At 39.1% G+C, this 13,752-nt stretch overlaps 1 protein-coding gene across 11 annotated transcripts in view; it reads left to right on the top strand.

Moving 5' to 3' along the window:
- Positions 1-13,752, top strand: part of PLEKHA7 (pleckstrin homology domain containing A7) — a 146,089-nt gene that overhangs the window by 39,374 nt on the left and 92,963 nt on the right. For 2 of the 11 annotated variants that reach the window (XM_071427872.1, XM_071427874.1), the window contains exon 1: positions 10,973-11,248. The exons of the other annotated variants lie outside the window; for them this stretch is intronic. In XM_071427872.1, coding sequence (XP_071283973.1) covers positions 11,178-11,248 — 71 coding nt within the window. In that variant the 5' untranslated portion in view covers positions 10,973-11,177. Of the gene's footprint in view, positions 1-10,972; positions 11,249-13,752 lie in introns of those variants that run through there. 11 annotated transcript variants of the gene reach the window in all.

Here is a 13,752-nt window from a genome sequence, read left to right on the forward strand (position 1 = left end):
CTTGTATAACATTTACTCCTAGAACCACTTCTTTGCATGTATTTTCATATCTCATTTATAAAGTAGAGTAAGGAGTAATTGGATTATTTCCAAATTTTTGAAGTTTTTGATCGTGTGGTGATGAGGAAAATATAAGCTGAGGTAAAGGTTTAATTTCTCACACATATATTTGGTGAACAGGGAAGGAAACAAGGCTTGCAGTTCCACAGATTTTTATTTTATCTTATTTTTAGAATTATATCCCTTAGTAAAATGGGTATAGTAGTTTTGCTTTTTATTGTTTGTGTTGCATTCAGCAATGAGAGTAAAGTCACAGCAACTTGGTGATAAATGGCACCCCCCCTCAGCCCCCTTCTACTGCCAAATGCAGAAGAATTTCAGTAATGCATTTGTAACTGATGGTATTTTGACAAAGGCGTCTCTGTGTATTTGCAGCAAAACAAAACTCATATAAAATGCATATGCTTTGATGTGAGTGGCATTGGGTTGCCTAATATTTAATTTCAAATTAACAACTTTTTAGAGAAATTAAGGCAAGCACGTCTCTTGCAACTAGATTTATTAGGGAGAGCTTTAAGGCAAATCTAATTGAAACAATGTGACCTACTTATATTAGCATAACATGCTAGGTAATTGTTTTAACACAGTGTATTGTTGAGACAAAATTTAGTTACCAAGAGCACTAACAGTGAGTTTTCTGATTGGTTTGCATGGAGGTTGGTAACAGCAAAGTTTTAAACTTACTGAAGCACTTAGACCAGAAGTAATTTTGTATTTTGAAGGCAGTTTTAAAATAAAGCATGATAATTCCTGATAATTTAGTTGCTTTGAAGTAGGAGTCATGGAACATGTCAGTGCTCCTCTAATAAATTACATATCTCACCAAAATGCAGAGATTTTTACTTCATACGTCTGAGGAGAAATTTACCAGGTTTAATCCCCCATCCGTGAAGTGCTCCAATTTTACAAGAATTTCCATTAAAATCATGTGTGCCATAACTGTTGTGCTTTCCTTCAAGTAATTAGGAATCAAGTAACATCAAGTAGGGATGTTTTCCTGAAAGAATATATTTAATTTGGCTTTACAGAACAAGCTGATTAACTTGTTCTAGATGTGAGGACACCCAGAAGGTGGTTGTCTGTCCACTTAACTCTGCAAAGCTGCTGTGATCACCACCACAGAAGTTGTGTGGCCAGGGACAAATGCTGAGAGCTTATCAAAATGATGCATCATTTAAACACCTGCTTTCTGGTGTTAGAAATTACCTGGGATATACTATCATAACTGTGGTTTCTTGATATGTCTTTATTTAAATTTATTGCCTTTATCTTAAAACACATGAGAGAATGATGGCACTGAGGGGATGTGGTCATGGTAGGGCCATCTGTAACTCACATCAGTTAGATAAATCAAGTTAATTCTGGTTGGTTTCTCTTAAGCCAGTCTGAAGCCAATACAGGGACCAGTTTTGGTCCTTTTCCTCTGTGAGGCTGACCTGTTGGGAGGAAATGATGGCAGTGTGGGCAGTGTTCTGCTCTAAACTTCCCTCCCCTTTCTCTCTTCCCCTGGGCAGAAAGAGAGCAGTGGAGGCATTAATGAATTTTTTCCCAGCTAATAGGGAGAGCACAAGCATGGTCCTTTTCCATGGCTGTGCTTCACTTTTGAGTGCTTATGAATGCTTCAGGCTGAATGATGAGAACTCCTGAAGGCTGACTGGAACTGATGGGTCTGCAAACAGTGTTATGAAAAGGTAAAAAGGTACTGTCTTCTTAGGTATGGAGCAGGGCTCAGTCCTTGCCAAAAGAGAAGGAAAAAAAGCTTGTAATGTTGCATTTGAAATGGTATTTTCTCCTGTGTGCTAAATGCCTGAGGTAATATGAGGATTTTGTACTGATGGCTTGCTAACCCTTTTGAGTTTTCCATCCTGGAACTCTAAGTGTGCACTGTTTACCTAAGGACGTGTTTTGCACAGTTTGCTTTGTGATTAGAGTATCTGTCTGAAAGTTGAGTGCTGTTATCTTCAGTCATTAGGGCAGTGAATGTCAGATATTGCTGCCTTTCTCTCAGTAGTTACATTCCAGATTTTGGAAAAATCCTGGTTGCTTCTTGGTCTCCCTAGACTTAGCCTTCAAACTAATGATTAATTCTTAGCAAAGAAAATAAGTATTGGAATGGTTTCCAAAACACTTAAACAGATTTTATTATGAGGGAGAAAGAGTGGAAGTATTTCTAATATCTTCTGAAGTAATGAAGTTGCTGTAGCAACCCAGAGCTTAGTTGCAAATCAAATCATGCCTTACCTTGGCTTTTTCTTACAATGCTGAGTCATAGGTTGCATTGTCCAAGTTTGAGTCTGTACCCTTCACTTTTTTATCCTTGTTGTTCTTTGGGGGAGGAAAAAGAAAATCCCTTCTCTTTTGACAAAGCACCTGATGTTAGGTGTTCAGATGCTGTAAACATGAATAATTTCATAGGCTTCAGGAGATTAATTGAAATGTAATTAGTGATTTCTGTGTGTGTGTGAGTCAGTGTACATTGTAAGGGATGCCCTGTTTGTCTGCTCTGTTTTGCATCTTCTGCCCTTGAAAGCACATGGCCCCTGTTACCTTGTGTGTTGCCATTCCTGCTGCTTTTAGATATTTCTTGCTTTTGTTTTTTGCAAATATCTTATATAAATTCTTTTGGAATTCTTTGCAGTCTGTTCAGTTCTTAACAGGGTGACTGTGGGTCAGATGTGCATGGTTATATAATGTCATGGTTAAGTTTAATTTCTTCCACTTCAAGATTGGGTATAATATGGCAATAATAAGCATGTAACAGATTCCTGTATAAGGGATGTAAAGAATTCTTAAGATTTATTTTTTCTGAGATCAATGTAGATTAATATAGAAGAAAATGCCAAAAGTAAGTCAAGTTTGCACACCAACACAGAATGAAGAGTTTCAGGGTTCACTGCTTAAAAATACTTGTATGAAATATTTACATTTCAGAGAATAGATTTAATAATACTTAAGTCTTTAGTCCTGAATTGTAATTTAGTGGCACGTGAATTGACCTAGAAAATAAAAATTTTGCTATGCAAATTAAATTTATTAAGTGCAAATACAAGTGTAATAAAAAGTGCCATCTGTCTAATTAAGCAAATTAAATATTTCTTCAGGGATGCGGGGAAGACACAAAATTGATTAAAACTATGTATGCAATGTTTCTGTCTTTTAACAAAAGAAAACTCACCCTTTTTAGTAGTCCAGGTGTGCCTGTGGGGACGAATAAGTAAAATCCTGTAGATGCAATCCAAGAATGGGTGGATATGTTGTTTCATTTTTTAACGCACAGATTCTAATACATGAAGTTGATAACTATAAAGAAATCTTGAACTGATTCACGTAGGCAGTTTTCACAACACTACTGTGTAGTTTTAGGAATGAATTTGGTATTTTCCTGAGTGTGAACTTTTATTTGTTTCATCCTTATGACCTTCAACTGGTTTTAATACACTGGTGTTGATGCTAAAAATATTTTATCAAGAATATTTCAGATTGCTTGTAACAGTGGTAATGACTGAATGCAAGCCAGCTCTGGTTTAGAAGCCTTAATTAGGAAAACTTATTTGGGAAGTGGTTTCATTTATCACCCTGACCTCAGGAGTTTGTACACCCAACAGTTTGTTTTTACCTTTGTTCTTTGGAGGCACATTGAGTTACACAAAATGCCAGCTTAGAAGTGAGGTGACAGTGCTACACTTGCCCCTGCTTGTAACACTTTCCTGTCACCTGACAGGTGATTTGCACCATTTGCAAGGCGTTGTGGTTGCAGCTTATTTGCTAGCTTGAATTTTGAATAGGTTATTATTACAGGTAAGAATTGATCAGGGCTGGTAACCTAAAATATGTCTTGATTAAAAAGCACACTCACTGTGTGGTGGCCCTCTTGTGCAGAGGACTTTGAGTTACCCTGAAGCTCAGTGATAGACTCCTGTCTGGATTTGCAATCCTACAAGAGAAGTATATTTTTTACTCTGAAGCTTCATCAAGGGCCAGCAAGCTGAGTGACATTAAATAGGCATCTCTTTAGTTTCTATTAATAAACTCTGTCTGTGGAGAGAAAAATTTGTGTGAGCTACATTCTGGTAGCTCACACAAGTTAATATTTGTGTCATGACAGAGAATAACCTTGCTTTCTAAATTCCAAGTAATTTTAAAAACTGCTTATAATAGCAGCGTTCTGACTTCTACATTTGTTTGAGGTGTCTGTTCCAATTAAGTTACTTCAGTCCAATTTACTTGCATGCATGCTTGGTAGTTATGAAATACTAGGTTTCCTGTTTGTTTTTATCAAAAGTTAGTTCCTTTAAAGTTTATTTGGCTGTCTCAGGGTTTTAGTGTGTGGTATTTGGTATTTTTTTTCCTTTTCTTTTTTTTTTTTAATTCAATCATTTTAGTTAGTTTTCTGTTCAATATTTTCATGTCACTTGACAGGAAGTATTTGTCTTCATCCTGTATAATTCATTTTTAAGTAGGATAAAGTAGCTTAATCCCATTTTTGGCTCTGCATATTTTTTATTCTCTCTGTATATAATAATGTAATGTCTACCTGAATGCTATTTTTCTGGTTTTTATAAAAGTAATTTCAGATTTAAGAATATGTAATTATTTCATACAGTGAGAGACTGTAATGTGAAGCTCACATTATCTTGGAGCTGAAATGTGTAATACCTGCTGATTCTACAGTGCACAAGATTTATACTCTTGTATTTACACATGCAGTGAGCAGAAAATAGAACTGCCACTCTGAAATGGCCTCTGTAGAAGGTACAGGCCTTAAAAAGCCTTTGCTCTGTGGAGTGAACCTCCTCTTTTTCTGGAAGATCAGTTTCCCCCTTGCTGGTAATGCCTGTGTGGCCAGGTGCTGTTTGCTCTGTTTCCTGGGTAAAGGTCAGAGGGATGGTAAGGAGTGAATGTGGGGGCTGAGGTAACATTTCCTTCTTGTGTTCAAGGTGAAATCATCCCCTAAGTTCACCTAGGTTAGAATTTAGGGATGTGCAGTGCAGGCTGTTTCATGTGCACAGGTACAGAATAACTGACACCTGTGTGCCTCAGACTGTCCCCAGTGATCAGGAGAGTCCTGGAAGTTAGTTTCCAGTTGCAGGTTACTTGAGGCTAATTGTTTCAGCTGGAATTGGAGTTGGAGAGGAGGGCAAGGCTCTAAGCAGGGTCCCTCACCCTTCTTGTCTCGGTCATGGCCAATGCCTTTATGTCTGTGTTGTTTCGTGACTTGCAGGAGGTTAATTTACAGCTTCTTCCCTGCCCCAGAAGACATCCTGATGTTTTACTGCTGACAAGAATGTTTCTTGTTCCTCCTGCAGAATGTTCCAGGCTGGTTCAGACAGCTGCAGGGCAGAATGGCCTGGCTGGGAGCACAGCACCTGGTTACACAGCAATCTCCTTGTGCCTTTGGGTGTGCAGGCAGGAGGGTTCGCTGCTCTAGTTCAACAGGACAGGGTTATCTCTGCCAGGCAGGGTGCCAGCCCTGCTCAGTTACTCATGAATCCATTGAGAACCTTTGGCCACAATGAAGAGTTGTTTAGCTTCTGCCTGAACACTTGCTGAACAGTAAAGAAACATGCACTGGCTATCTGACATCTAGATGCAGATTGCAGTGTATTAATCTCAGTTCTAGTGCATGATTTTTACCCATGTTTGAAATCACACAATATGTGTGAGAGCCATTGAGAATTTTGAGGATTCCTGGCTGGCTGCTGAAACATCTGGTGGTAAAGTTACCTAAGGTGTGGAGTAGCTGAAGTCAGTGATGATGGCTGTATTAATGTGCAAAGCCTTAAGAAGGGTGCTGTCTCTTGAGCAGCCAGAGGAGAGTGAAAGGAATGGAGCCTTCAGCTACCTATAAATGTGGAGTGCCAACTTGCAAGAAGAGTGAAAAAGCAAAGAGAGGGAGGCGTGCCACCTCTGGTTTGGGCACAGAGGCTGGGATGGTGTGCTTTGAGTACTGTGTGAACAGTAGCAATGTGTGAACAGTCCTTGAACAGTGACTTTTGACTTTTTGATGTGTTCCTGGAATGTGCCAGGTCAGTGGAGGCTGTGCAGGCTGTCCTGTAACTCCTGGTACCTTTTGGGTAATGCTGGTTAAGATGGCCTTGCAAGTGAGGGTGATGGTGTTGGACTCTGAACATCTTTACAGCCTTTCTAGTAAAGTAGCTAAGAGCAGTTTTATGTTTCAGCTAAAAATAAATCTTGTTTAGATAAGACTTTAGTAATTCCTTCCCTCTTGTTCCAGATTGGAAAAAAAAAGAGCCATTAAAAATATGACTTCTTAATCCAATAAGAATGTCTGGAAGGACTAAGGTAGCAAGTAGACATGTAAGTCTAGTAACTCTACTATGAGTTCTCAGATATTTAGATTAAATTCTAGACTATTTTTTCAGATATAAGAATTATTGGTCTCTGCAGCTTCCTCAAAGGAGGCTGTAGCCAGGTGGGGATTGGTCTCTTTTCCCAGGAAGCCAGTGACAGAACAAGAGGAAATGGCCTCAAGCTGCACTGGAGGAGGTTCAGGTGGGACTTCAGGGAGAGTTTTTTCACTGGAAGGGTTGTCAGGCATTGAAACAGAGTGCCCAGGGAAGTGGTGGAGTCACTGTCCCTGGGCGTGTTTAAGAACAGCTGGATGTGGCACTGAGTGTGGGGCTTTAGTTGACAAGGTGGTGTTTGGTCACAGGTTGGGCTCACTGATCTTGGAGGCCTTCTCCAACCTTAACGGTTCTGTGACCTTAAGATAAAGCTTCTGGATGCAGAATTGTGTCTGTACTTAAAATATAACCTACTGCTGTCCTCCTGTTATTTTTACTTCCCAATTCCTTGAAGGACAAATGCGTAATGGAAATAAATTCCTTAAATTTCAGGTACTTTATACTTCAAGGCTCTTACTATTTCTACTTTATGGAGTTCCATCAGTCTTGTCAGCCTGTGTGCTTGCAGGGAGGCGTGAGTTGGCATTTCACTTTGCAAAGGATGTCTTCATCCCTTCCTTTCCTCTCTTCACTGAGAGGGCAGTGAGGTTGCCCAAAGAACTTGTGAATGCCCCATCCCTGGAAGTGTTCAAGCCAGACTGGATGGGGCTGGGGGAACCTGATCTACTGGAAGGTGTCCCTGTCCATGGCAGGAGGTTACTCTTTAAGGTTCCTTCCAGTCCAAGGGATTCTATATGAAATCTCCTTTGGGAGGAGTTTTAAATTTGCAGTTGGGCCCCCTGTTATCCATTGAAAGGCTGGGTAGGTAGAGGAAAAAGTACTGAGGAAATTTAAAAAAAAAAAAGCAAAATCAACTTTTTCCTTGATATCTGCATGTGAGATTTGAACTGTACTGATTATTAACACTTCTTAGCAAAAGAAACAATATTTAGTGAACCCACTAGTCTGTGTCAGGGAAGAGTAACAGAGACATCCATCGGCAGTGAGGTTAGATGGCTTTCTTACATGATTTATTTTTCTCCAAAGTACTAATGTTGTTTTTAAGTCCTCTTTCCTTCCAGCCACCACTTCTGAGTTGTTGGGGTTTTGGGAAGTTTGTTTGTTTGTTTGTTTTTCCCTATATAAATATCCAGTTAGTCTTTAACTCTGGGTGAGTTTTGAATTTCCAGTGATGGTGTCCTTCTTCATTTGCAAATTTGCCATTATTCTTTAGTATCGTTGAATATTTCTTTATTTTTGTGTTTTGTACAGAAAGGAGGGAAAGACTTTCCATTATGTCATCTAAGTACTGCTCATTATATTGAATATCTTTGTAATAGTTTCTTTGTGAATACTGCTATTTTCCAACTGCATCTAATTTTATTTTACATGTCTTGTTTTTTGTTCTAATTCACTGTCTAATTTATTAGGCACTAATACAGCAGGCAGTGAAAATAGCAAATATAACACTTTAGATGGGAGTAAATTACTGATTTATGGTATTGATGTTACAATAACTTGTGTGACAATTCTATTTTTATGAATGCTGAACATTTTATGTGATTGTATATCAAAATGCATATAATTGTCTACAGAAAGCTCTCAGTTCCAGACTTGATGGAATTGATTGTTAGTTATGAGCTTAGTTTCTATTTCTTCTTCAGCCTGACTTGGCTTTAAACAAATTTTCCATTAGTTTACCAAGGGTGCTACTTGTTTGAAATAGCTGAAAATGGTCATGAATTTGTTCCTTTCCAGTCTTTCAGCCTGTTCTTGCTTTTTGAACTGTAGCTAGATCTCAGTTAAGTATTTCATACCTGTTCCAGTAGCAGCATTAAATGCTCTAACAGGTCACTTCCTTTAGTACTGAGGTCACTGTAAATTCTGGAGCACACAGTATTTCTGCTTCAAACTTATATTCTTGGTTTAATTCTGTTCCAGCAGAGTAATAAGTGTTACATGGCATGCTGTGCCAAACAATACTAAGGTGGTTATTTTTAAGTGAGCTTGTTGGCTCAGAAACACAGAAGTAAATTTCCAAAAGATGTCACTGCAGTTGGAATAAGACCCACTTGTCTCTTTCAGTGGAGGAGGTGTTTGGCAGGTTAGGTCTGGATCCCAAAAGGAGTTGTGTTCTGCAATCCAGCCTGCTTGTGGAACTAATTAATTAAAAGGGGCGCTTGTTAAATGCTGGGTTTCATGGTGGGGAGGCTTTCTCTTCGGTCCTGACCAGATTTTCTCTTTCCCTTTTCTCTGTCTTAAGCCACACTTTCCCTTTTAGTTTCCAAACGACTGAAGTGGTATGATGCCTCCCAATGAAGGGTTCTGCTTCTGTAAAGATCATCCTAAATACTGTTTTTGTCTGCCTATTGTCATCTCACTTATCCCCATCTTTAAATGCTGTGGAATGCTGTCCACCCATTTAAGAACTGCACTTTCCACCATATTTTAAAATTTAAATGGCTTTTATATTTAAATTGAAATTTCAGAGCAGTAATGCTTCTGTTGTGTTAGAGCTAGGAGCAGGAGACAAAAAAAAGCTCTATTCTGAATATTCCCACACATCTTTTCCCTCAAATGCTACAGCTGTTTTATCCCTTCATAAATCTTTAATCAGAGGATTTCAATACTTAATTACAAAAAAAAATTAACCTCACATCATTCCTTTGCTGTCAGGCAGTATTTTCCTTATTATGTGGATAAGCTAGGCATTAAGGGACTATGTGATTTTTGCAAAATGTCATGGCAAGCCATTGGCAACCTCTAAGGCTCCTAATTTATAAGCCTGTAATCTGCTGACTTGTCACTAACATTCTTTTTTCAGCTGGCAAATCCAATGGAAACATCCTAAATCCTGGTTGGGACTAGGGGGAGTTACTCTGAGATGGGAATTACTGCATAAATGTGCTAATGCTGCCATTATCAGTGTTGAGAAGACAGCAAATAGAAGATGAGTAGATAGCAGAATAAAAGTGTGAGTGTTCCAGGGCTGTGCACACCTGGGGACTCCTCAGGGCCAGCCCCAGCAGGGCAGAGCAATCACTGGCACCTCCCTCAGCAGCTGTGGCCGTGGGGTGAAAGTTCCCAGGATTTATCCCAACGTCCCTGATTAGGCAAAGGGGACTTGGACAGGTTTAGTAGAGTTTTCTCTTCCTCTCACATGCACACAACTCTTTTTTGGTGTTTCCCAAGTAGTTTTTGAGAATCATGAGTTTTTAGACTGAGCGCTCCATACTAAAAGTGAGAGATGATGCTTTTTCAAGTTTGTAAAATTTCAGCATTATTTGTGCTTGAATTGCCTTTTCAAGCTTGCTCTTTACAGCCAGGAGAGACAGAAAAATTTATGCTTCTTTGTTTCTCCAGACATATGAGTTGGGCAAATAAAAGAAAAAAACAACCCAAAACTTTTTTGGGCAGACAGTGCTCTCTTTGTTTTCCTGGCACTTCTTATAAGATTTAAGGAATTGGAGCCCTATACAGTGACTTACATTTTTAAAATCAGACTTTAAAAGGTACCTAGGATAGTGACAAAGTTTGGTACCATTTTTCCTATGATGGTGATGTTGATTATAAACTTGGGATAAACCAGATTATTTTTTTTTCAAAAACCGAGGCAAAATAATATGAAATTAAATAGTGTGTCATCGGGTAGAGATATTAATCTCAACATTTTAATGTTTTCCAGTGCAGCTAGCATAGGTAATGAAATAATTTAAAAAATCTCTTTTATTTAAAATTTGGCTTAAATTAAGGAAATCCATGTGTGAGGGCACTGTACACCTTCCTTAAGAGTAGTGTAGGTAGATAATCATTTAAGTCTTTTTGACATTAGTCGTGCCACTGGGCAATACTGTGACTACTCACATGTCTTTTTCTCTCTTGAGGAAGGCATGCCCAAATAACTTTAATGTAACTTACCATTGTACTGAATATCAAAAGAAAGGTTGCTTTTGATATTTCTTTGATTTAAGCAATAGTAAAATACTGCAGGGAGGCATGCACATAATTTTATATCTCTACTCAGTAGCTTAAAGAATGTGGTTTAAGATTCCATCTCCCTGCTTTTCCCATAGTTGGGGGTGTAGCATTAGAGGGGAAGCTCAGGATGGTTTTTCCTGCTGCTGTGGCGTGCGGTGCAGTCTGCTCCTGCCTATAAAACACTGGTGTGCAGTGTCATGTTTGGATGACGGTTTTGTCCCCAAGTCCAAGGTCACGGATCCGTGCGTTGGGAAGGCGATTCCTGCCGGGGGCTGTGAGGATGCTCCACCTGCAGCGTGGCTCCCGGCTCGCCGCTCGCTGCCCATGCCGGGGATTTGCGGCATTGGCAATAAGTTGTGCTGGCTGCTGGCTGCCTGCCAGAGCAGGGCTGTGCTCCAGCAGCGGGTCCCTGCCTGAAAGGCACCGCGCCGGCAGCAGGAATGCGGTGCGGGGCTCCCGGACCCGCGGGCTGCCCTTGCCTCGCTCAGACACTTGCGTGTTTATGATTTGGTAGTATGTGATGTCATGAGGGTGTTGGCTTTTAGGAATTTCACTACTGAGGAAGCAGTTTGAAATGCAGGCAGAATCCTCGAGACCTTCGAATGTGCGCTTGGTTTCTTTTTAGGTAGCTCTGAACAGAGGTACAGATGGATATGTGCGTACGTATTTTTATAATGTAAGGAATTAACATATGGAATATAGACGAGGTTTAAGTGGATACAATACCTGAAGGCAATGTCGAGCCAGTCTGGATTTTCAAACTCCCTTCCTCTACCAGGATATCCATTCTACCAGATGTCATGCAGGTACATCGTGTTTTAAGTTTTACCTTTAATGCAGTTGCATATAGAGCTGTAGCGTGATGAGTGTGTTAACTGATTTTTTTTTTTCCCATTTCTTTGTTCTCAGAAAAAAATGATGAAATTGGAGAGTTAAACTGAAAATCATAAATACTATTTTAGAATGCTATGTGGCTGACCTTATAGTTAAGTTCACTTTTATTTAAAGCAAATATTTTTATTTCTAAACATGCTAAATATTTTCAGAGTTTTTCTAACTGGAAAAATGAAGTTGTAACCTTGGAGATTTTTTTAAAGTGAGTTACGTATTCAGATATGTCTATCATTTATTGGGAGCCAGATATCTATGGTGTTGAGAAAAGGAAATGATATAGATTTCTAAAACATGATTGATTTTAAGTCTTTTTATGTATAATTACATAAGGTAAATAAACAGAAGTACTTTCTGACACTTTGCTTTTAAGACAATTCACACAAAATGTGCATGCGTGAAAAGGTTATGAATGCCAGTGTTGTGGTAAAGCTAAATTGTAAAAGCTTCTTATTTTATCTTTTTGACTCAACAGTCCTGTTTTATTAATAATCCTTCCTCCTGAAAGTGCTGTATAACAGTTTTCTAGTGAATGGGCTGGATCCTAACAATGAAATTACTCTTGCTGCTGTAGAAGACTGTGATATTGCATAATAATTAGAGGGAATGTGTTACAGTACTTCTGTGGCTGAAAGAGCTCAGGTTTCTGGCACACCTTAATACAGGAATGTAATCTCTCTTTATTGTGTCTAAATCTGAAGTCCCTGCAACAATAACAGAGGGAGGGGAAAATGGGAGTTAGGACAGGAGTTTTGTGCTATTACTCATCTTTCAGTAAGACGTATGAAGAGGAGGATACGAGAATAAGTCAGTTATTAACATACTCAGACCTGGAGAATGAATGTGCCAATCTCCATAAACTGCAGCATAGACAGTGGTTAGTTTGGTAAGGCTGCAGTGATGGTCACTTGTGAGTAAAAACAAGAGTGATTTTGCATAGAGTTTATTTAAACACTTTTTACTATGTTTCTTGAAATAAATTCACATATTTGTACTCCTGTAGCACTAGTGGGGCTGTCTGCTCGAGGGTACCAGATTTAGCCCTTGAGAGGTCAATCATAGTGACTCCTCGTGGTTGTCCTTTGGCCTGACTTCAGTGGATGCTGAAATCTAGTAACATTTCTCTTTTTTGTCTGGACAATTTTTGTTATAAAAAGCATGAATAAGCTGGAAATGAGACAAGAGAAATTCAGTAAATGGCAGCTGATGTGGAAAACCTTCTCTTCTCACCCATGTGTTAGGTGCTTAGTCAAAGTCACAGCTTTTCACTCCTGCTCCTTAAGATCAGAATGTCCAGAGCCACAACCCAACTCCCAAGTTTCCACAGTGACCTTCTGGACAAGAATGAAGGTCTCATGAGTGGGTTCCAAGTCCTCTGTTGTGAAAAGAGAGAGATTAAAGTTCCTGAACTTTTGGATCCCTGTTGCTTATCTGCATTTTGGTTCTAATTCTCTCTTTCTGTTTCTTACACGGGTTTAAATAGTCATTCAGCATTTCAATGAAGTCTGTGTTTAATACTTTTCAGATAAGATAATTAGTTTCTGTTATATGCAAGTGAGCTTATTAAGATCCTGGTTTATGGTTTATGTATGTAAAATTGGGTGGACTTACTTCCTTTAATGACTAAGTCATTCTGCCTTTGCAACTCTGTTTCAGTACCTAAGAAGAGAAATTCTTTACATTGTCTGCAACCACTGATAACTGTAGAATGTGAAATTAGTACTCCTGCAGTCCTTTTAGAGCTCATCCTCAGTGCAGAATTTTTCTTTCAGAATAGTAACTCACATCCATTTTTGCTTGTAATTTTGTTTGTAGTTTTGGGCAGTAATGTACCTTACAGAGACAGGGCTGAATTAGTCTTCACTCCAGTTGTCATACTCTGGTGAGTGAACTTATCCCAGTAAAACAAATAGGCAGTGGGACTACTGTTTATCATAATTGGTTTGTGGTCATGATTGGTTTGTGATCTCTAGTGGAAAGGTTAGTGTACATTATGCTAGACTTTGACTATGCTGTATTGACATTGTGCTAGACTTGACTGTGCTGTATTGACAGAGGCATTCAATCCACTGTGGCTTGCTGTTGAGATGGCATAAAAGTCCTGAAGAGAGTTCTGGAAAAGCTCTCTCTTCAGGAAGGTTTTTTGCCATTTTTTTTGTAGACAGAACTAATTTTGCACAAATCAGAGTTGTCATTGGGATTGGTTAGTGTTCAGAATGGATTGTGCTTTCTGTTACCCACAAAGAAGAATAGTTTTGGAATAATATTTTTGTAGAAACGTGGATGGAGTATTGCTGGTAGCTGGTTCTGGAGGAATGCACAGTCAGTGTTTGTGGTTTTCTAAGATTGCTCAGGGCATTGTTTGTCTTGGAGATGACCAAGATGCTGTCTCCAAAATTGGGTCATTCAGGGTAGCATG

Source organism: Agelaius tricolor, unplaced genomic scaffold (genome assembly GCF_023055355.1).
Source record: "Agelaius tricolor isolate 1412-34295 unplaced genomic scaffold, bAgeTri1.0.p SCAF_5, whole genome shotgun sequence".
Classification (NCBI taxonomy): Eukaryota; Metazoa; Chordata; class Aves; order Passeriformes; family Icteridae; genus Agelaius; species Agelaius tricolor.